At 41.7% G+C, this 22,408-nt stretch overlaps 1 protein-coding gene across 1 annotated transcript; it reads left to right on the forward strand.

Moving 5' to 3' along the window:
- The first annotated feature begins 143 nt into the window (after nt 1–143).
- DPH5 (diphthamide biosynthesis 5) lies at nt 144–22,271 on the forward strand. The gene is made up of 7 exons (XM_057402044.1): nt 144–353; nt 4,392–4,516; nt 7,874–7,982; nt 17,623–17,743; nt 19,954–19,993; nt 21,037–21,140; nt 22,022–22,271. The coding sequence occupies exons 1-7, from the start codon at nt 219–221 to the stop codon at nt 22,243–22,245; spliced, it is 858 nt and encodes a 285-aa protein (XP_057258027.1). The 5' UTR covers nt 144–218; the 3' UTR covers nt 22,246–22,271.
- The last annotated feature ends 137 nt before the right edge of the window (nt 22,272–22,408 follow it).

The following is a 22,408-nucleotide window of genomic DNA, read 5'->3' on the forward strand; positions in this document are numbered from 1 at the left end:
TGTATGTGTATGTGTATGTGTATGTGTATAGAGGGCGTATGAGTAGGGGTGGGCCCGCCCGGGGCTGTGTGTGAGGTGGGGTGGGCCTGCCCTGCTGTCAAGAGGCGGGTGGCAGGAGCGGGGAGTTGTGCAGGGAGCTGATGCCCGTTTCCCTCCTGTGACAGGTGGTGGTGTTGACGGTGAGCCTGGGCCCGGCGGCTGTAGCGATCTCCCGAAGCATGCTGTACCTGGTCGGGCTGGGCTTGGGAGATGCCAAGGACATCACGGTGAAGGGGCTGGAGGTGGTGAGGCAGTGCCACAGGGTGTACCTGGAGGCCTACACGTCCATCCTCACGGTGGGCAAGGAAGCACTGGTAGGTCTGGCCGCTGGTGGCCCACAGGGCCTACTGCCTCTCCTGCCAAGGAGGGTGGTAGGTCAATAATGTCAGCAGGAGAAACTGGTGGTGTGTGATCTCCAAAAAGGTACGTGGGTGACTCTCACGTGCTGCCAGTAGTATCGTGGGGTGCATCGGAAGGAGTGTGGCAGAAGGTCAGGGAGGCAATCCCACGTCTGGAGCACTGTGTCCAGTGCTGGGCTTCTCAGTATAAGAGAGACAAGGAGCTACTGGAGAGGGTCCAGCGGAGGCAACAAGGATGCCCAGGGGTGTGGAGCATCATTTTTACAAGGAGAGATTGTGGGTGCTGGAACTGGTTAGCCTGGAGAAGAGCAGTCTGAGAGGGGATCTCATCGATGCAGATCAATAGCTCAAAGGGAGGTGCAAGGAGGAGGGGTCTAGGCTCTTCCCAGTGGTGCCCCGCGACAGGATGAAGAGCCATAAACTGAAACACAAACATGGGGAAGAACTTCTTTCTATTGAGGGTGACAAAGCCCTGGAATGGACTGCCCAAGGAGTTGTGGAGTCTCCCTCTGGAGGCATCCCAAACACACCTGGACACGATCCTGTGTATCCTGCTCTGGGTGGCCCTGCCCTGGTAGGGAGTTGGACTGGGTGATCTCCAAAGGGCCCTTCTAACCCTAGTGATTTTGTGAGTCTGTATTTTTATAGGAGAAATTGTTTTGCTACCTTGTGCGAAGACTGGAATGGAGAAAAAACTTTCCTTCCTACAGGTGTTGACGCTAGTTTTCATCTCAAATTCTAACAATATATGGAGATCTGAGTGAATTTGGTTAGAAAAAGGTCTGATCTGTTTAAAAACAAACAAATCAAAAGACATATCAGAAAAATACATTTTCTGGAGCCTTGAATCTCTTGATTCAGCCTGAGGTAGTATGGCGTGCCTGCTGGGAACAACAGTTTGACTATCTCACATGTCCATGTTTCCTGGTGGGCCAAGTTGTCTCACCATTTTGAGACTTAGAGAACACACACTGTTCAGTCAGAGATATGCTGTTGAACAGCATGGAGGTAAAAATTTTATTAGCAAACACACCTTATGGAAGAAAACAGTAGTAAACATGTACAAATTATAACTCTGATGGCTTCACTGGGAATAGAAAGGTACAGTTTAATGTTGAAATAATACCCAAAAAAGAGCTTATCTACGCACAGAACACTGATCTTGCCTCCAAAAGCTATGTAGTGCTATACAGAGATGCTGCCTGGGTCTTGGATGCTGTATAGCCATAGCAGAATCATAAAATCACACAGTGGTTTGGGTTGGAAAGGGTCTTGAGATCATCCAGTTCTAGCCCCCTGCCATAGGCAGGGAAACCTCACACTAGAGCAGATTGCCAAAGGCTCTGTACAACCTGGCCTTGAGCACTGATCCTGGAACTGCCTCATGCTAGACCATGTTGCTCCAGGCCCCTTCCCACCTGGGCTTGAACACTGCCAGGGATGGGGCAGCCACAGCTTCTCTGGGCACCCTGTGCCAGCACCCTCACAGGGAAGAGCTTCTGCCTTAGGTCTAACCTGAACTTGCCTTGTTTCAGTTGGAACCCATCACCCCTTGTCCTATCGCTACAGTCCCTGATGAAGAGTCCTTCTCCAGCATCCTTGGAGCCCCCTTCAGACACTGGAAGCTGCTCTGAGGTCTCCATGCAGCTTTTCTTCTCCAGGCTGAACAGCCCCAATGTTCTCAGCCTCCCTCCATACGGGGGTGCTTCAGCCCCTGATCATCCTCGTGGCCTCCTTTGGACTTGCTCCAGCAGTGCCATGTCCTTATGTTGAGGACACCAGAACTGTACACAATACTCCAACTGGGATCTCATCAGAGCAGAGAGGCAGGATCACTTCCTTCAACCTGCTGCTCACACTCCTGTTGATGCAGCCAGCACACGGGTGGTTTCTTGTCTCAAGCACACACTGAAGCAGCTCCTGTTCAGTTGCCCATCAACCAACACCCCCAAGTCCTTCTTCACAGGGCTGCTCTGAATCACTTCTCTGCCCATGTATGTGTATGTGCGTACAGCATGTGAGAATTTAGCTTGTGCTTGTAGTCAGCATGATGTGGTTTTCAGACACAAGCCTAGGCTAGAACATTTGCGGCCATCTCTGGCCTATCTGCTGTATTTTGAAATGAAGATTACTCCCTATTTTGGGCTTGGGTTTGGGGTTTTTTTCAGTACGCTGAAGCAATCCGAATTGAAATTAATCCAGTCAAAACAAAATGTTAGTTTTTTTGTTGTTGGATAGCTGGAAAATTGCATTTGGATATTTTTACTTTGCAAAATCTGCGTCTGCCATTAAAAAATGGATTCCTAGCCAGCTGAAAATAAAACATTGAATAATAGAAAAATGCTGGGTATTTTTGGTGTGGTTATTTTTGGGGGTTTGTTTGGTTTGTTTTTTATTAAGTCTTTTGAAAACCTTGAAGTCCCAAAGATGAGGTAATTGGGAAAAGTGATCAATAAAAACAAAGTAAAAGATGCCATCTTAACCTGAAACTGCCCAAGAAGGAACGTAGGAATTAACTACGAAGCCCAGTTTCCATACGAGTGACAATTCTGGGTGGTTTATCTAGTAGTCTGAAGGTCAGCCTCCCTTAAACACCATGAAAAGTTATGGGAAAGCTCTCAAGAGATAAAGAACTCTATATTCTATATTCTCTCAGGAATTTTCTAGAAATCTTCCTGTGTCGATGCTTTTAAAACCAGATCTCAAAAGTCCAATGACATGACTTGCCTTGTTTATCTTGTTGGCCTGAAACATATATTAAAGGCTGCTTGATGTTGACCATCTAAATCAGACCTCAGTTTGGTGGAAGAACTGTTTGGAGCCCGTGACCTCCCAGTGGGTCTGCATCTTATTTTTTGTCAGGAGAGTGCTTTTTTTTATTCTGTAATGAATGTGCTTTGATTTGCATGGTAGAGCAGTCTCAAAGCATGTAAATAGATTCCATTTTTGGCACAGGCAGAGAAACTTACACAAAAATGGTGAGGAAGTCATCTTTAGAAAGGGGAACCAAACCCAGTAAGAGTCCCATATCTAGTACTCAGTATGGGATGGATTTTTTCATGGAAGCACTGCTCTGCTTCTCTACAGTTATGACGGTTCTCTTGTCAATTCATTATTCTTTGTGAGCAAAGATGAAGCTATCGCTGAAGTCACAGGAGACTTTGTCAATTTGTTAATACTTGTAATACCACTCAAGTTTTCTGAATGCTATTTAGAACAAAACCTCCTTTTTTGGCCTGTACCCTGGAGCAAACCTTTATCTAATCATGTGAAGAGCATCTGAAATGTGTAGTGGTACATAACTTAAAGACACATATGTTCAGGTAACATGTTCTAGAACGGAGGTTTTATTACACATGTGAGGTTGATTCTGGAAATAAAGGCATTAAAAACTTACAAAGAAACACAATAATTACTGAGCTGCTGAAGAAAAGCAAAGGACGTGATCAAATACATGTTTACTTATATGCATAGTAAAGTATTTCTTCCGGAGAATTGAAGATGAAGAACTAATACAAAATCACTCCTTAGATGTGGTTAGCTACAATGTACTAGGGATAATCAAAACCACCTGTGTTGTGGTGTAGCTAATGTCGTATTTGCCTCTGGTTTGATGTCAGTGTTACAGTTAACCTAAGCACTTAGACTCAGTCTTGTGGGAGGGGATGCCTTGCAGTAGGATGACCAGTTAAATTGAGTCCACCCAGATACATTTGGCATGAAGATGTCATTGAGCTACGTTTGGAGCAGCTCCTCAACTGACACAAAAGGCATAAAACCCCAAGTCAGTATCAGAATAACAAGCTTGACAAATTTTGGGCAGTTTTGAAGCTACTTTATGAGAAGCTCAGGTGTTCTTGCAAGGGGAGGAAGGTTTCTCTTAAGACATGGGTCAGACTGCTGGGGAGAATAATAAAGTTGGCCTTTCCAGTGTCTATTGGCAGTGTTCCTAAGTGTCTAATTTTGCTGTTTCTTATTAATTTCAATTTCTAGGAAGAGTTTTATGGAAAAGAATTGATTTTGGCTGACCGAGAAACAGTGGAACAAGAAGCAGATAACATTTTAAAAGACGCTGATGTTTGTGATGTCGCATTTCTTGTAGTTGGTGATCCTTTTGGGTAAGACAAAGCAATATTTGAAGTACTGCTGTAGCTTGGTCATTCTCTTTTTTCAATAGGAAGGAGCCATACCGCATAATTGTAATTGTTCATGAAGAAGCTGATTTTCAGACCAGAAGCATGTTTTATTGCATAAAAAATATACATGCAAATGTCTACACTTTATATCGCTTTGGAGTTTCCTTGCCCAGATATTCCTTATGGCTAGGAACGGGGACCCTCCAGGATGTATGATTCTTTCCTTCAGCAGTCACTTATTTCATTCTTCATGCTAGCTTCTATAGCGAATATTTTTGTTCCTTGATTTATCTACTATCACAAGAAATTCTAGGATATCACATAAAGAAGAAATATACTCTGTTTTGAGAGACTATTCTTTTAGTTGCTCTTTGTACTTATAAATGTGGCTTTCACGCTCAGTTGCTTTAGAATGGATACTGATTGTTGTACAGTGCTTCTGCTTTGATATATGCTAGTTTTTAAAATCACGTAGGTTGTTCAACATGTCTTCTCCTTTTGGTTTATTAAGCCTTTTGTTTCTACTTTTTATTCCTGCTGAAAAGTAGAGTCATTTTCTATCACCAGAAGGATCTCCTTCTGTCTTTGCAGTCAGGCATCATCAATCTATAAATGTCAAGCTATACAGAAGAGCTTTTAGTCTCCAGCTGGTGATTCAAGATTTAAACCGCAGCGTTAAGGGGCACAAGAAAAATAAAATCACTGAGCAGCCCATTTGTGAGTGAAAAAGTAGAGTTTATGAAAAAGAGGAGCAATGTGCGCATCTGTCAAAAGCAGATGATTTATGTAAATACAGGTTGAAGGGAATTGGCAAGAGAATATGATATTAAACTAGTACTTAGGGGCGAATGATGCTGTGTTTCAGGAATATTAATTATATTTTCAACATGTTAACATGAAAACTAGGATTCACATAAAGTGTAGAGCCACATTACCTGTACCTTTGTACTCTGATCCAGTGACTGATAATAAATACACAAGATGAAAAAAACAAACCACATGTATTGAAATGAAATGGCTGCTTGTAAGCAGTATCTTGAGCTGCCTCATATCATTCGTTTCAGTATCAAAATCCTTCAATTCTGACTAATATACTACATTATTGTGGAAAACTACCCTTTTTTAAATGAGTTGCTTCTGTCTAAATGTTTATGTTCTTAATATTGCAGCTAGAACTCCTGTGCCATCACAGACCCCTAAGGATTTAGGGGTTCATGAGGTTACTAGGAAAGAGTACTGAATGTTTCTGTCCTAAGAGAAGCCACATGGGAGGAGGGTAGAAGCCGTGTGACTGCAGCTGATCATAGAGTTTCAAGTATGTTTGCAGGTCAGAAGAGTTTTTAGTCTTAGGAAAGCTCAGGTTTTGGTGGTCAATAGTTCAAGTGATAAAACAAGCTGTACCCCTGCCGTTGTTCTTGCTGTTGTTCACTGTGTGTATGTGGTAACAGCTATGGATGTGCTAGCAGAAACCTGACAAGTTTAGTAGCATACGCGCAAGCGCACCTTCATCTAGCCTAGTGCTGACACTCATTACTATCCATAACACTTAAAAGTCTGTATTGGTGACAGAAAATCCTAGTAAAGCTCTGGATGCAGAGAGCTGACTCCTTGAAGCCTTCTCTAGTACTAGCCAAGTACTCACAAGGGCATTACTGCTTTCAGCTGCCATCATTATGGACAGATCTATTAGAAGAACATACTGGCTGGAGCAAATTTCAGTGACTAAAGGCAGCTGATCCCTTGGTCAGTATTAGCATAACCACAAAATCCTTCAGTGCTCCTTGTCCTGTGTGTGTGAAAGGAATAATACAAGACTCTAAAACTAGTCCCCTCTTCTCTCAGAGTAGGCATTCCTAAACTAAGTTTGTTTCTGGAAGTCAGGAACTCAGTCAGTTTACTAACCGAAGTGTTGTTTTAGATCACTTTATTGCATTCTTCTATGCCTGGAAGCCTGTGTGTATCATGGTCTCCAGTTTCCCAAATCCAGATTCCTTCATTTTTTCCTTCAGTGAAATTCTGTTTTAAGTGATTTCAAGGCCAGGTGGGACAGGGCTTGGAGCAGTCTGGTCTAGTGGAAGGTGTCCCTGCCCGTGGCAGGGGTTGGAACTGGATGAGCTCTAAGGTCCCTTCCAACCCAAACCATTCTATGATTCTATGATTGATCTTTACAGCCTTCTAGCTGCTGCCACTTTTGTGTTCCAGTCTGAAGCACCTGATCTGATTGGTGGTAGTCAGACATGCGGTGTCAAAATTTATCAGACTAAAAATCAGGAGAATTCTGTCAGGGCAACTGAATGAGGCCAGGGTGAAAGCAGTCTTCCTATTTATTTATTCTAATTTCTTTCTTTGCTTCCTTCTTTGTAATGGCTACACAGAAGTCTGTAGTACATCCTGGCAATGAGATGGCTAAGGTCACTTTTAGGTTTGATAAATTTAGCCAAATGCATTTCCATATATCACTGGGAAAATGGAGTGCCTAGCATGTATGTAAGCATACATGTAAGCATACATTCAAGCAAGATACATAAGTAAACACTGTTGCAGTTCAAAGATGTGCTGGATTCATATTTACCATCTTAGAAGGACTCTAATCCCAATTGCGTTAACTACAAGCCCAGGAATTCTTGCAGCAGTCACTGCAAGGTGTTTATTAGGCATTAGACCTGGAGCCCAGTTTAGCTCAGTTCTAAGCTTAATTAGAAGTTTCTTAATTCTTACAGAAAAACTTGAGCACTCAAACTTGGGCATCGGTAATTTGAGTAATTTGGCTTAAATGTCATAAAAGTCAATTTAGTCTAAGGATGTCCAAGTACTGCGTGCAGTTTACCTCAGTTCAAAGCTCTGTTTGAGTGTGTTGCTTTCCTGACATACACTGGTGCAGATGGGAGAAGGCCTGGCTCTACCCCGAGTAAGGAAATATTGGACTTGTGCTGAAGTCTATGCCAAATAGAGTTGACCTTTACAGTTCAACAGTTGTCCAGCAGACAGCTGCAGAAGACAAAGCATAAATGGAACTTTTCCTTTTCAAGTCCTTGCCAAAGCTACTTTAAAAAGTAACAATTGTGTGGTGTTAAGAGTTCTAATGATGCCAGAAATCTGCAAAGAACCATAACATATTGAGGACACCTGTATTTTCAGCTAGGGAAGATGACATATGGAAGCCTTACTGGAGTTTTTACTTTCCATTTACAATTAGTCATGTTATTGTTGCCCTTTTGGCACCTCTGCATTGCCCTGGTTGTGAAGGGTTTAATTTTACTTTCAAAACAAACTATAATGCTGGTAACACTTGATCACTTCATCTTTTCAGTTTTTAACTCCTTTATTTTCCTAACACAGGGCCACAACACACAGTGATTTAGTACTACGTGCAGTAAAACTGGGGATTCCATACAAGGTCATTCATAACGCTTCAATAATGAATGCAGTGGGCTGCTGTGGTTTACAGGTAACATTTTTACAGATACGCTATTCCACAAGTGCTGAACTGAAAACTGGTGAGCTCTTTTGCTGCTATGACAATGCATGTTGCAATCTGAAGCTTGAAGATCTGTAGGAACTGTACACTTCTGTTGTCAGAATTTGTTAACACTTCCTTTTCAGTGTGCTGCACATGAGCAGAAGTCCCTTTTGATGAGCGCATGTGTAAATGAATAGTGACACTTCTATTCTGCTCTGCTCTCTAACTTCCCTCTGCACCAGGAGACTTTGATATCTAAGTTACTTTACAGATAAGGCTTTGCTCTTGTTGGCTTCCTTCTGCTACTGATGGTCACCTGATAAGTTTAGTTTTAAATTAGGTTGTTATCCTGTTGAGAGGTACACTGGTCTTGTCATGAAAGGAATATGTGCAGAAGCCTGTCTGTGCTCAACCCAGATCACAACTGATTCCAGAATCTTCTGTGTGATGCATTCATTCTCTCCAAGGTTGACCTGTCTTCACTTTTATGCCCTTCTGCTGAGAGAGGAGAGGCTTGCCAACCCAAGGACTAGAAGAACAAGTGATAGGTTTTGTGCTTCTTGAATGGCCAAAGTAGAAAAGATCTGGTGTTCCCCAAGAAAATACTTCAAACTATTCCCTTTTACAAATATATAGGTCTATTATTCCTCTTCGAGCATGAAAAACATTATGGCAGAGTATGTATCATAACTTATACATTATTTGAAGCTTCCTCCTTTTGTTTTCGTTCATTATTTTAACATAGAACCTGCCCTCTTAAGGTTCAGAATGATTCCCTGTGTATGGGAACCGCTAAATCAAGCTCCTGCTTCACCAAAACTGAAGGCAAGCACAGGAATGTAGGTGTACAACAGACAAGAGCCGAGGCTTTGAATAGCAGGTTTTCATCACTGAAGGAGGAAATATTCCTTCCTAGCATAACATAAAAGAATACCATTCTCTTTAATTTCAACAGACAACTGACACCTTCAAGTTTACAGTGACAATCTCCTTATCTCAGTGCTGCCCAGCATCAGAAAGTCTCTTGCAGTAAGTTGGGTATTATCTCTGGCTTTGTTCACATTTGAATGGTTTAGAAATGGGAGAGCCCTGTGTGATCTGGCAGTGCAGCAACACTGCCTTGACACTCTTCTGAGCTGTGAGTGCTAATCCTGAAGGGAATGCAGCACGGGATTCACATTATTTATCATTCTTTCTGTGAGCACTTCTTTAGTGATACCTGCCTGTTGCTGTAAGACTTGGGTAAAATTATCTTTTAGGAAGGAAATAGGCTCCTTGGTGTCTAAAATCTACAAGTACAGCAGACAGATGGCAGCTGCTACATGACTGCACTTACTGGGGTGGGTAACACGGGTCTTGGGGCTGGGGCTTACCCTTTCCACTTTTAGCTTCAAGGTGGTGCAAAGTTTGCTTGTGCTGTCAAGCTGTTGACAAGTAGTTTCTACTACCTGCTATCTTTTTACTGTTCTTTTATTTTCTTAGGAAGGAAGGCACAAGGCTTGCGTTCCCAATGAGAACAGGTGACTAGGGTTTCTGAAAATCTGCTTCCCCCACAACTCCAGCTAGGCATAGGAAAGAGGAGTACAGAACTCTGAGGTGAATTAAAAACCAAAAAGAGCAGAAAACTAGCTGAGAATATATTGCAAACAGTCTATAAGGTTTGTCACATAGGCAGTTTTGGAGGTTAGCTTATTATTTCCTTGTCCCATGCTGAAGAGAACAGTCCATGAAGGAAATGTGATGTTATTCACTCTGGCATTGGTCCCCTTTTCCATTCTGGCTTGGGAGGGGCTGCCTTCCCATAAGTCAACATTTCTGTTGTTGTATAAAGCATTTTAGGAAATGGTGATCATATTGTGTTACCAGACAGACTATAACCAGCTGGATGTTAACTCTTCATTGGTCTTAAAGGCATAAACAGCAAGTGAGGGGTCTCTTATTAAAAAGCAGCCTGTGATTTAATTAGAGCTGTGGGGGAAGTTCATAAGTTTTTTCCAGCAGTCTTTACATTCATGGCTGTCTCCTGCCATCAGTTTAGTTTTGGAGCTGCTGTGGTTTAAATTGCAAACTTGCTGTCAAGTATAGCAGGGATTCCTCTTTTGCTTCACCACAGAAAAGGCTGGGCTTTTTTTCTTGTGTTAATCTGATTGTAATACAAAACCTCTTTCTTTCTTACTGGAGAAAAACAGGAAACACCTTTATACGTTGTTGTGAAAGCCACATGTGTAGTGAGCTGTAGCTGCTGATTGGGCCTCAGTAAAATGCAGCTACAGCCCAGTGCCCAGTCTGTTCACAAAAGAACATGTCTCTTGTCATCAGAGCAACATTTCTGTGCAGCCAACAACATTCTGGTAGTTGTGCAGTTTTCCTGAACAGCAGTGAGTTACTGGAGTCGTTAGTGATAGTTTGTCACCTTCCTAGATCTATTTCTTGTCAAATTTTAAGGGTGAAAATCTATTTTCAAATACTTTTTTTTACTGCCTTGCCCATTTGACGGACTCAGCTTGGAAGGCTGCACAGGTGAAGAGTGTATTAGTACAAAGAGCAAGTGTTTTTCTTTTAACTTTGAAAATTAAACCCTTCTAGGAAGCTCTCACAGGTTGATACCATGAGCTGTAGTTATTGAAAGCAGAGAATAGTAGAACTTAGCAAAGTATTAGTGTGACTGGGCATAAGGCTCTATGACTTGCTGTGGCTCTTTCTTTTAGGCTGTTTTTGCTGTACTTTCACTGTGTCAGGCTGAAGAACATAATTACCCTCAAAATCAAATTAATATGGCTGGAATGGTAGGAGAAGCCAGGAAAAGTGCCTGTGTGTGAGCACCTCTTAACATGTCCTCTGCAGGTTCACCTCTCCTGATTGGTATCTGAATTGTAGGTATGTTGATCACTCTGACTCCTGTTGTAGTAGGGAACAACCACCAATGAAGAAATTCATGCAGTTTGTGCATACTGCCATGGAAGTCAAGGAGAGAGGACAGACATTCTCAGAGAGTACTTCTAGTGGATGGTAACTAGCGAGACAGTTCAGCTTTCCTCACCAGCAGCTGCACTGTAGTTCCAGAGCTTTGGAAAGCTTAGTATTTTACTATAGTAAACTGTAGTTTACTACAGTTAACTATAGTTACTATCACTGCTCAGCTACCTTGTGAACAAGACATTGCTAATCAACTAGGATCCAGCACTGCAAGCTGAGAATAAAGGGAGAGCCCAGCCCTACTTCCATGGCTTTATCCGTACCCACACTCAGTCCTTCAGAATAGGGCTGATCACTGAGGCTTTTAGCCCTAGAATAAAGAGGCAGAAAACTCAGAATCTCAAATTTATACCTTTTTCCTTCCTTCCTAATCTGGGTTACTTTGGGAAGGTCACCAGAGTGGTGGTACTCTCAGGACTGAATTCTCTCTGACCCAGTTCTGGTAGTGCATCTTTGAGGGAGGTCAGACATGTGAGAAAGATTCTGCATCACAGTGACCTGTGTAAACAATGCAACTCAAAATGGCTTGAGATAATGGCATTACTGTAAAAAAAGGTGATAGAGAACTAAAGTGCAAAGCTAGAGGCAAACCATAGGATTGGAGCCACACAGGAGTCTCTCATTTCTGAGAGAGTGGTGTTGCTAGTTTTAAAAGCATTTACTTTCTATTTTGGTAGGGTAGCTACCCCATGTCAAGGCAGAGACCTGCCTCTCTTTTGAGATATACCCACTTTCCACCTGAATAGCTTTAGAACAAACATCTGCATGTCCTCTTGTGTCTGTCAGTCACTCAGCTTGATTTTTTTGTGTCTGGAGGCCAGCTCATTCTTGTAAGATTTACAGTTAGGAAATAGTTTTGTCTTTTCACTACTAGCTGATCACTGAAATGTGAAAGCAGTGCTCACTGTGGGGGTTTTGAGTGTTTACTGAACAGGTGAGTACATTTGCAGCAGCGAGTAGAAAACTATTACTTGCAGGTTAGGAAGTTGAAGGATGTTATCATTACTCACTGAGCTTACAGTCAAATAGAAAACCTGTAGTAGCTGCAGGAACGGAACCTTTGAGTTCCACCCTCTCTCTGTGCCCTCATCTTCAAAAATACTCTTTGCTGTGATGGGAGGGGCTCTGTGCAAAATGTTTTTTATTCAGCACCAGTTAAAACAAACTGTTTCCCATCATTGGTTGGTTTTCTCACTTACTACCAGCTTCTGAGCCTTTTAGAAGTTGTTTCTCAAGCCATTGAAAGGTTAAATCAGTACTGGTCACACTACTTCATTACTCACAATTGCTGTACAACTCAGTGCCATTTGTCACCAGGAAACATGACCCAGAAATACTCATTTGATCAGAATAATTCTTTTTCTCCATTCAGAGAACTCTTTCAGAGTAGTAATCCAAGTGACCAGAGTGGGAAGGAATCATTGTTTGGCATTGCTGGGAAGAGTCTTTGGAGGTCATTAAAGATAAGGTAACATTACCTTGGAGGGAAAATCCTGCCCTGTTCAACTTTGTTTGGAGTTTCTGAGTGTTTGACAGCTGAATTTTGTTCTGCTTGTGGAGTGGCTGTTTCCTAAGTGCTGATACAGGAGGCAGCCAAGAGAAAAATGGGTTCTTCTCTTCAGCTGCTTTTATGTAATTTGTCTCAGCTGCCTCCTGAAGACTGCAATCATGTTGAGTGGGTTTCCCTCAGCCAGACATTCTTGTCTTCACAGTTCCTTTCTCTCTGGCATGTACTAAGAGGACTGGAGGTTTTTGGACAGCTGAGCTAACCTGTTGGCTTGCAGTACAAAAATGAGAGCTCCCTGGGTGAATGGTAAAGACTTTGAATTTCATGTGAAGGTTCTCATGAGAGGCATTAGAAGTTGCTAAAGGTTTGTGGTTCTAAGTGAGATAGTGGTAAAGGGCTAGAGCTAAGCTTGTGGTTGTTTCATATGACCAATTACAAGCTAAAATGAAGCTTGACTGATTCTTGGTACTTCTTTGTTGATGATTGTCCAACTTCCTAAGCTGTTCTCTATCAACAATATATAAATTAAAAAACAATAGGAGCACTTCAGTCTGATTTATATGGTCTGGAGGGTTGTTAACTGATTACAGAAGGCAAGGGGGAAAATTTGGCTTATTAGGTTCCTTTTTATGCAGATGGATGTTGCACAGCATCATGTCAAAACTTATGACAAAGATAAACACAACATGTCTTAGCTTTCCTGTGTGTATGCACTGAGACTGATCAGGAAACAACCTGGGATAATGCAGGGTGCTGTCTGGTCCCCAAATTCCACTGAGGAGCAGCCTCAGGAGAAAAAAACTTGGTGGCGTCTGTCAGTGGGATGTGGTCAGGCTGTGCAGTCCTGTGAGACCTGTCTGCAGCATAACCTGGGACCATCTCAACACAGCAGCCAAGGAGAGGTTCAGTCTACAGAGTTTACAGGTATTGCATGTGTATGCAGGTGCCAGGTCCACAAAGTGTTACAAGAGTCCTTTTTACCTTCTTCCCCTGACATATATCTAGTTCTGAAGCCGTTTGAAATGTTAGGAAAGGCGGTAGGCTTGGAAGTGAAGAACTGCTTTGTCACCATTGCAGCTGATACAGCAATAATTCTGGGAAAGATGCTGTAAAAATAAATGTCTGTGTTTTGAAATGTTTACTTCTTGGTTTCTCTGCAGCTGTTGCCTTACTGACCCTTTTACTACTATCTTGCATCTTCTCTGCTGCTTGCTTTAGTACTTTCTAGAGGGGATGGGAGATCTTCCTTTTTTAATTTCCCTATTTAGTCTCAGCTTGTTCCTTCTTTTTACAGCCTATATTTTTGTGGTGATGAGCCACAAAAGAAGTGGCTAGGTGGCTATTTTAAGTGAAAACTGTTGATCTGAACAGCTTCAGGTGTCTGTTGTCGTTCAGACTGGCCATTAACAAAGTTGGAGTAGTTTCAGTGAAATTTCACTTGTGTGCAGGCTTTCTAAGCAGAGGTCATGGGACAGCTCATTCTCTTTCATAGTTGATTCTGGCCTCTTAATTGATTCTGCTTATATAAACAAGTAGAATATGACGTATAATTGACTGAAAACTAAAAACAAGCACCTCAGGACCAAAATCTGACAGATTTTCATAGTATGTGTGTAAATAGAACAGGATGTTGGAGAATGTTCAGAGGTGATGAAAGTGTGAGTTGGAGAACAGCTTTCTGCAGTATTTGGTGAGCAGGCAGAGCATTGCCTCCGAGTGGAGAGGCCTGGCCTCCCTTCCTGCCTTCAACTCTTGCATTGCAAAACTGCACAAAGCTTTGTGGAAGCCAATTACTACTGGGGGTGGGGAGGAGTATTTCCAAAGACTGAGGTCTTTCAAAATGACCTTTTGAAATGTTTCCGTGAAGGTTTTGAGCGCTGAGCAGAAGGTAAGGAGGTTTCCAAGCTGAGAGCACGGAACGTCTGCCCAAGCATTTCACTGAGCCCCCTTTGAAATTCCGGCTCTTTTGTGCCTGAGCAGAATGGAGGCACTTGAACAAATGTGATGATTAGTGCAAATGTGATGCTTGAGATCTTTTAGCTTGTACGGAGCACATCTTGTCCACTCCTAAAGCCCAGCTGCTTCATGTAGAGTGCAGCACACATAAACTGCATTTGCTGTCGCCTCTCTTTGAAGCTTTGTCCGCAACCATACAGCACGATCCTTTCACTGAAAATACACAGAGCTCTTCAGTGGCTTATTAAACTCAGTCTCAGATCATGACGTTAATCCTCAGTGTGCTGTAATACACCTTGGCTAACAAATTGTCACAATTTTAGTCCAGTGACAAGCATAATTTCTTTAATTTTGGGGCCCTATTGAGTCTTATATGGTTGGTGGAAAGAATCCTTTTTGCTTTCAGTGGCTTCTGGTTCTAGTGGACCTGCTGTCCTCTGTGACTGCTGAATCCTTATAGTGGAGTTTTGGGTACTCACTTCTCTCTCTGCAGCAAGTCTTTTCTTGAAAGTCTGATACTTTGTACTAGATTTCAAGAGGTAGAAATTAGAACACAGCACAGGAAACTGAACAACAAAGTGAATCTGCATGAGGTACAGGGAGAGAGTTCAAAATGCAAGTTCTGATACAGTTATGTGTTGCTTCTTTAATGCAGGCTTGCTCTGGTGGGGGAGCAGTGCCTGTGTTTCCATAAATGCCACGTGTCTGCAGAGGTCAAATGCTGGATGAGAAAGAAATACTTGTTTGTGTCTGTAGGAGTGCTTGTAAGGTAACTGGTTACAGGTAGTCAAGCGCAACAGGAGCATCCTTTTATTGCTTCACTTCCACAGCATTTGTAGATCGCTGGTGTACCAGAAAGTTCAAAGAAATGTCTTCCCCTCTTTAATTTAAAGTAAAAATATGTATGCAATAATGCTAGGAAATCTAATCTTTAGAAGTTAAGTTAATGTAAGTTGCAAAGGCATTTCTAGGAGATTAATAAAGCATATCCTGTTCCCTCTTGTTGGTGTAGAAGCCACTTCTGTGCCTGTGCTGTCTAGGTGCTGAGAAAACAAGTGTATTGGTGTGAGACTGTAAGTACAGTTTTGTATGATCTCAATACTTCATGAAGCTATTTTGAAATGATTTCTACTGAATGGGCAGACAATTTCTGACAAAAATGGTTTATTCTTTTGACATTCAAACTTCATTCTTAATGCAAAACCTGGTGAACAAAGGACAGATTCAGTGAATCTGACTGTCAGTGCTTGCATAAAAGGATAACTTACTTAACTTCTTGTTGGCAAAGATGATGGAGAATCTCTGTAATGATCAATGGAAAAGAGAAAAATAACAATGAGAACAAGTGCTGGAGGATATAAAGCTGAATGCACAACTTGTTTTTAATATGTGGCAGAACACTTGAAAAGATATGATTCCTAACAAACTGCTTACCAGATAATAACATTTTACCTGTTTCTGCACATCTTTTTCTTTGCTAAAAGCCAGAGGTGGAAGTCACCCTCCTTCAGGTTAACAAAATGCCAAAGGGACTGGGGTAAGCTTCAAGTTTAATTCAGGCCACTTTCTGTACTGGATGAGGGCTGCTGCTTTGGGGAGACGACTGAGGTGGCTTTCAGGTGGTAGTTAGGTTGGTACTGGACATTTCAGCACTTGTTGGTTACTGCAGGTATACTGCCAATGAGATAAAACTGCTAGCTTTCTCCCAGATGCTGTAACAATGAAGGGGTGAAGGAGAAGCATCTTGTTAAATAGTTTTTTCTTCAGCTGTGGAACAAAATGGGAAGAGTTCTAGGTAGCCACCTGAAAACCAGGCAGAACATAGCTTGGTTATTCTTCTAGACGCAGCCTTGAAATAGTTAACAGGTTACATCGGGAACAATTCATTTTGTCCAACCTCTGTTTAGTTTACTGGAAGAACCTTTAGGTTGTGAAATGTACGCTGTGTGTCCTTGTGCTAGAATGAAATGTTTAAAAGAGGAAATGTTTTCAGTAATATTCTAGGAACCTTTGAATAAACACTGTTTGTCTCAGCATGAATGGTTCAAATTTGAGCTTTTGGGCCCTTGAAAACAAACATGTTTCTGCTTTGATTCAAATTCTGCTCTACCAGCATGAAAGAGTTAAAACCACAACCTAATACTGCAGGAAAGTGTGTAAAGGGGAACTCCCAGATGGGACAGAGCTGTCAGAGCAGCTTCTACATAGAGTCCTCTTTCTGCTCAAGGCACACACAGTTTTTCCTCCCTGGTTTACAGAGCAAGAGGGGATATTAGACCATTGCTTGAGCAGACAGAATACTGGCCAGCTGTACAATCAGTCTGGACTTGCCCCGTTCCAGAGCTGAATTCACCAAAACTGATGCATGGTTTTGCCCTTTTACAGGTTGGTTACAGAAGCTTCCAAGCCAAATGCTGCCTTAGGTTATGTATGACACTGGCTTCTGCATCACTGAAAATGACTGGCAAGTCTGTTGCTTCAGGTGTTTTCACTGAGGTTAGGGATTTACAGAAATAAACAGTGTTAAGACTGAGAATAAAATCAGTATGTTTGACACAGAATCGGCTAGCAATATTCTTCTTACTTGCAGGAAAGTGCTGGTTTAATACACTTGTATCAGTAGGATCTCAGTATTATGGCTTTATTAGAAGTTATCTAGCCTTAGACAAGATAAGAAATGATAAGTAAGAATTTTGGTGCTAATCTTAGGAAGCTTTTGCCTTTAGGAGGACTTCAGAATGAACAAAGAATAGAAAGTAAATTGAAAGTTCACACACATTGGAAAGGTGAAGTCAGAGATAGGTAACAACTTTACAGGTGGTTCATTAGCTGTTCTTTAACATGCTTTACTGTTTGGAGAGTAAAAGAACAACAGCACATCTCTGTTAGGAAGAAGAAAACCAGTTCACTAATTACAGATGTTTTTACAAAGAAAGGAGGGAATGCAAAGGAATGCACTAAAACTAGCCAAGAGATAGGCAGCTTTTTCCAAAGGTGCACTATTTTTAGTGCTATGTTTTGCTGTGTGTCTGTGAAAGGGCAAGCCTGAGTGTTTTACAGGAGAGTACTGTGCTATGAAACTCTTAACTAGGTTCAGGACTTTTCAGTGTCGCCAGTTGTTCATGGTTTTTATCTCATTCTATTGCATGCTCTTACTGTGTGTGTTACTGCTTTTGCTTTGTTTTGCAGTTGTACAGTTTTGGAGAGACTGTTTCCATAGTTTTCTGGACAGATACATGGAAGCCAGAAAGCTTTTTTGACAAGATTGAGAAGAACAGACAGAACGGAATGCACACCTTGTGCTTACTTGGTAAGCAGCAGCTCCAAGGGCTCCTTAGCTACCATTTTCCACAGCATCCAGAGACAGGAGTGATAGGCATGAGATGAAGTCTGGGATTAAACAAATCTTCTCAGCTAACATGCATGTTTGAAAATACACCAAAACTTGGAACATTGATGTGTGTGTTCTTAGTTCAGCCATTGTTCATGCTGCAGTGGTCAGGAATTTGTTCATTCCTTGTGAAAAAATCCCTAAGAAACAAAGCCTTTTTAGAAGTCACATAGGTGCAGGAGGCCCAGATTTACTCTAAAGGTGACTGATTTTAAACTAGATCTAGCTCAGAATCCAAGTCAGGTTGCAGCGACTAGCAGCTCTCTCTTATTGACTTCATTAGGTTAGAGCTCAGCACATCTGACTTTCTGGGGAGCTAAGCTGTACATTTAACTACATTGGTGTTGTGTAAGGTGATAGTCTTTTTCCTGAATTCTTTTATCTAAGGATGTTTTGGGAAACGTGATTATCACATGAGAAGCTTCAGTGCTGTAAAGCATCCTTGCCAGTAGTGGAGCTGGAACTGAATACTGACCACTGGCACCAGGCTCTTCCATGGTGCTGCCTGATCTTCAGCCTGCCCAGCAATTCTCAGCTCAGAGCCACTTTCTGAATAACTCTGCTAATCTGGGTAGCTCCTGAAAGATCATGGAAAGGCAGACTGGTTTGGGTTGGAAAGGACCTTATGATCATCCAGTTCCAACTTCCTGCTGTGGGCAGAGGTGCCTCACACTGGACCATGTTGCTCAAGGCTCTGTCCAACCTGGCCTTGAACACTGAACATGGAACTGCCTGCATATAAACTACAAGGCACTTACATGTTTATATATGTACAATTCTATACCTTTTGTAGCATCTTTTAGACACAGCTGGGATCTCTCAGTGCTAAGTTAATTAGTATTTTAAGTAAAAACAGTCTGTAGTAACTGGAGGATCCTGAGCAGCAAACCAGTGTGCAAGCATCACTGCACACCAGATTTCCCAGTGCCATCAAAGTTGCTAAAATTGGCAAAATATCAGAATTCTGGCAATTTGTTTTAAAGAAGGATGACTTTTGTCTTGACAAATGACTTTTTAGATGACCAGTGTTTAAACAAGGACTCTAACAACTATAATATGGTAAACCGAAGTATTCTGTAGATATTTGATATAATCATTTCTGTGATGTCCCTCTGTATGTTTTTTTATACAGTAGTGGAAGAGTAAAAGTTTGAACTGATAAAATTGCATTATAACCCATGTCCCATATCATGGACAGTTGTGGTACCTGCATCTGATTGTAGCTCATACCTGAAAACTACCAATTTGCAAACGAATTGTTCCCTTAACACTACTTGGTCATTTGGGCCCATGTATTTATTGCTTGTCCAACTAGACTGGAGAAGCACATAAAAAGGGAAGTGCTGATAAGCTTTGGAATTACAAGTGACTTGACAGTCACATAAACAATTTGGTAAACTGTTTTTACACCCCTTTCTTCAGCATCCCTGTGAGTTAGGAGTTGATTGTATAACTTAAGCAATACTTTTCTTTAAAATCAAGGTGAAAAATGTATCCAGCTTTCACCACGATAGTCTTTTGGGGGTATTTGAATACAGATGTTTGATTGTGTCTTGGACAGGCTGTGGTCAGATTTTCACACAGTTGCAGATGTGCGAAGTCTAACCTGGCCCTTTCTCTGTTGTATTTTTGCCCAAATCCTTTTCTTCTTCCCATAACAGAAGATTGTTCCGAGTGTTCATGGGGACAGGAAGCGCTAATGAAAGTCAGGTTCCTGCATGGCACTGATGTAATTGCTGTTGATCAGTCATCCTGTTCTACCTTTTGTGATCACAATGTACTCAGCATTTACAAGTACCTCCAGTACCATGGTGTGCTTCACCATGCTGGCATTTCGCTATCCTGTAGCCTGCTATTTGAATACTTAGAAGTACTTGTATTTGTCTGTGAGGTCTGTGAAACGAGCCCTATTTTGGGGTAAAATTACATGCATAAAATCCCAATACTTTGTGATTAATTAACATCTGAAACAGCATAATGTTTAATCCATAGTCTTTGCTCCTGTAATAACTAAAATGCTATTATAAAATTTATAGTATCTGCTCATTTAATTAAGCTTTACATACATAGAAAAACTAAGTGAGGAGTTTGTAGGGGACCTGTGTTTTAACACCTGTTTTGTTCTACAGATATTAAAGTGAAGGAGCAGTCTCTGGAGAATCTAATGAAGTGAGTCACCTTTCTGAAAGTGTATAGAAACACGTTTGTAAGATGTATAGAAAACAGTGTATTTATAAAGGAACAGAGGTTCTTTGTCCAATACTGACTGCACTTTCGTGCCATTCTGTTGTCCTTCCCAGTGGCCACAGTCTTGTTTCTTACAAGGAGCGGAACTTTTCTGCTCAGTGCATTAGGACCTGGCTTTATTTACAGTAACTGAATGAAGCTGCAGCAAAGCATCATCTTTTGAGCTGTTTCTGTGAGAAACACAAAGTCAGAATGGATTAAGCTTGGCAAATGAAGTGTTATTTCACTGTTCTGTCTCATCCTCAAATAGATGAATAGCTGAAACACTGTTTGGAATTCATTCTTCTTTACACTTGCTAGTAACAGTGTGAGGCATTGAATACATACCACTCTTTTTAAACAGCTAAATAAGCAATATATAGAAAACGCTCTCAAGTTCATGTAACTGTATTCAAGAGAGCTCTTGCCACATCTTAATCACCTCTCTGCAATCTTCTGTTTCAACAGTGGCGAATACAAACGGTTACTTTATGCACATGCTGTAACTCTGCTCTAAATTAACATCTGTGAAGTCTCACAGTATCATTGAGGTTTGTTTATTCTGGAGTTTCAAAATGAAGGCTGTTTGACTGAAGCCACAGTTGGCAAAGAAAGCAGCATTTCATGTGAGAATGTATTCCTAGTCTGTAATCAGACAAACGTCTACAGGGCATTTGACAGAAAACCAGTACTTTGCCCTTGACTTGAAGTCTAATCCATCCTTCAGGAGCAGCTACAAAACCTGCATATTGCTTCCAGCAGCTGAATTTGCTCACATCATTTGCCAACTGGAGGCCCTCCTGTTTCATAGGTGTGAGAGCACAGAAGTCTCCTCGTGTCTTCCTTACAAATGCCTCTTGTCTGAAAGGCCCAGCCTGGGCAAGGTTCATTTGCTGGTCTAGAGGTTTCTTGAAATAAACTGTAAGAACGCTGGGGAAGATGAAGTGGGTTTTATGTGAAATTGCTCTACTTTTCTTTCCCTGCAGAGGAAGGAAGATTTATGAGCCACCACGCTACATGAGTGTGAATCAAGCTGCAGAACAGCTTCTTTCAATTATTCAAAACAGGAGGTTCCAAGGAGAAGAATCAGGTGCTGCTACTGCATTGTTTCTACCTGCTATTTACACCTCGCAAGTCACACTTAATGATGAGCCTCCAAACTCTGCTCCTTTCCTCTCCATCTTTGCATTGCTTTTGCTCCATGGTAGAATTGGGCTGCCTTAAATCCTGGTCCTGAGATGGATTTGGCAGAGCCTGGACATAGCGTAGTTCAACAGAGATGAACAAGCTCCTGGAGGTTTAGTCCAAGCTTCAGCCTGGTGACCCTGGTTCTACCCATCTTTAACTGTGAGCTCTTTGATACGTTAGAGTTGCAGAAGGACTCTGAGCATTTTAGAGCAATTGAGCTTCATAAAAAAATCAGTGCTATGTTTTATTCAGACCAGTCACACTCTGCGCTACATGAGCACCAGCACAAACCCAGGTTAACCCTGCAGTGCAGAACCGGGATTCTGACCTTGAGTTCTTAACACTGGTCAAGCATGAACAGCGAACAGTGTTTATTGAGGCCAAGCGTGAAATCACAGCAGCTGTAAAGATGACTGTTGTGCCACAGAAAAATTCTACGTTCCTCCTTTTAGAAGTTTATTCCTTAAATGCTGTTAAAATGAAAATCCTTTCATTTTGTCCTTCACATAGAATGAATCAGGAACAGCAGTTTCCTCAAAGTGAACACAATTCCTGAATGCATTTCCTGTTCTACTTCCGCTGTCTTCCCCTTCTTACTTATAAACATCCCTAAGATACAGCTTTATTTTCTTTGAAGCACAAACTTCTTTCTAGGCCCCTCTGGTGATTTATGAAATGGAGGTTTAAGAAAACAGCATTAAGGGTTTAAGCATTTTGAGTACTTTTTCCTTTATGTTAGGCCCATTGGTCAGCAAATGAAGCATTTAATCTTCTTTCTTACAGCAATCACTGAAAACACAATCTGCGTTGGCCTCGCACGTGTGGGTGCTCCAGATCAGAAGATTGCTTCAGGCACACTGGAGCAGATGTCCACAGTAGAACTAGGTGGTCCACTGCATTCTTTGATTGTTACAGGCACTCTGCATCCTCTGGAATTAGAAATGCTTCAGCTTTTTCCTGTAGCTGGTTCCAGTTTTGAACAGCATGGATGTCAAAGGACCACTTAAATAAAAACAAGGCATTTACATTTTTATTCCTTCTTTAATTTCATGACAGCATAAAGTTATCCTTGTGCCCAGTTAGAGCTTGTCCAAGTGCAGTTAGATTGTTGCTTCAGAAGACAGCACTGCAGGAACACAGACATGCCTTTACCGGAGGCTACAAAGTGCA

Source organism: Pezoporus wallicus, unplaced genomic scaffold, assembly GCF_028554395.1.
Source record: "Pezoporus wallicus isolate ANWC-B61680 ecotype Strahan unplaced genomic scaffold, APGP_CSIRO_Pwel_v1 contig_3489, whole genome shotgun sequence".
NCBI classification, from domain to species: Eukaryota; Metazoa; Chordata; class Aves; order Psittaciformes; family Psittacidae; genus Pezoporus; species Pezoporus wallicus.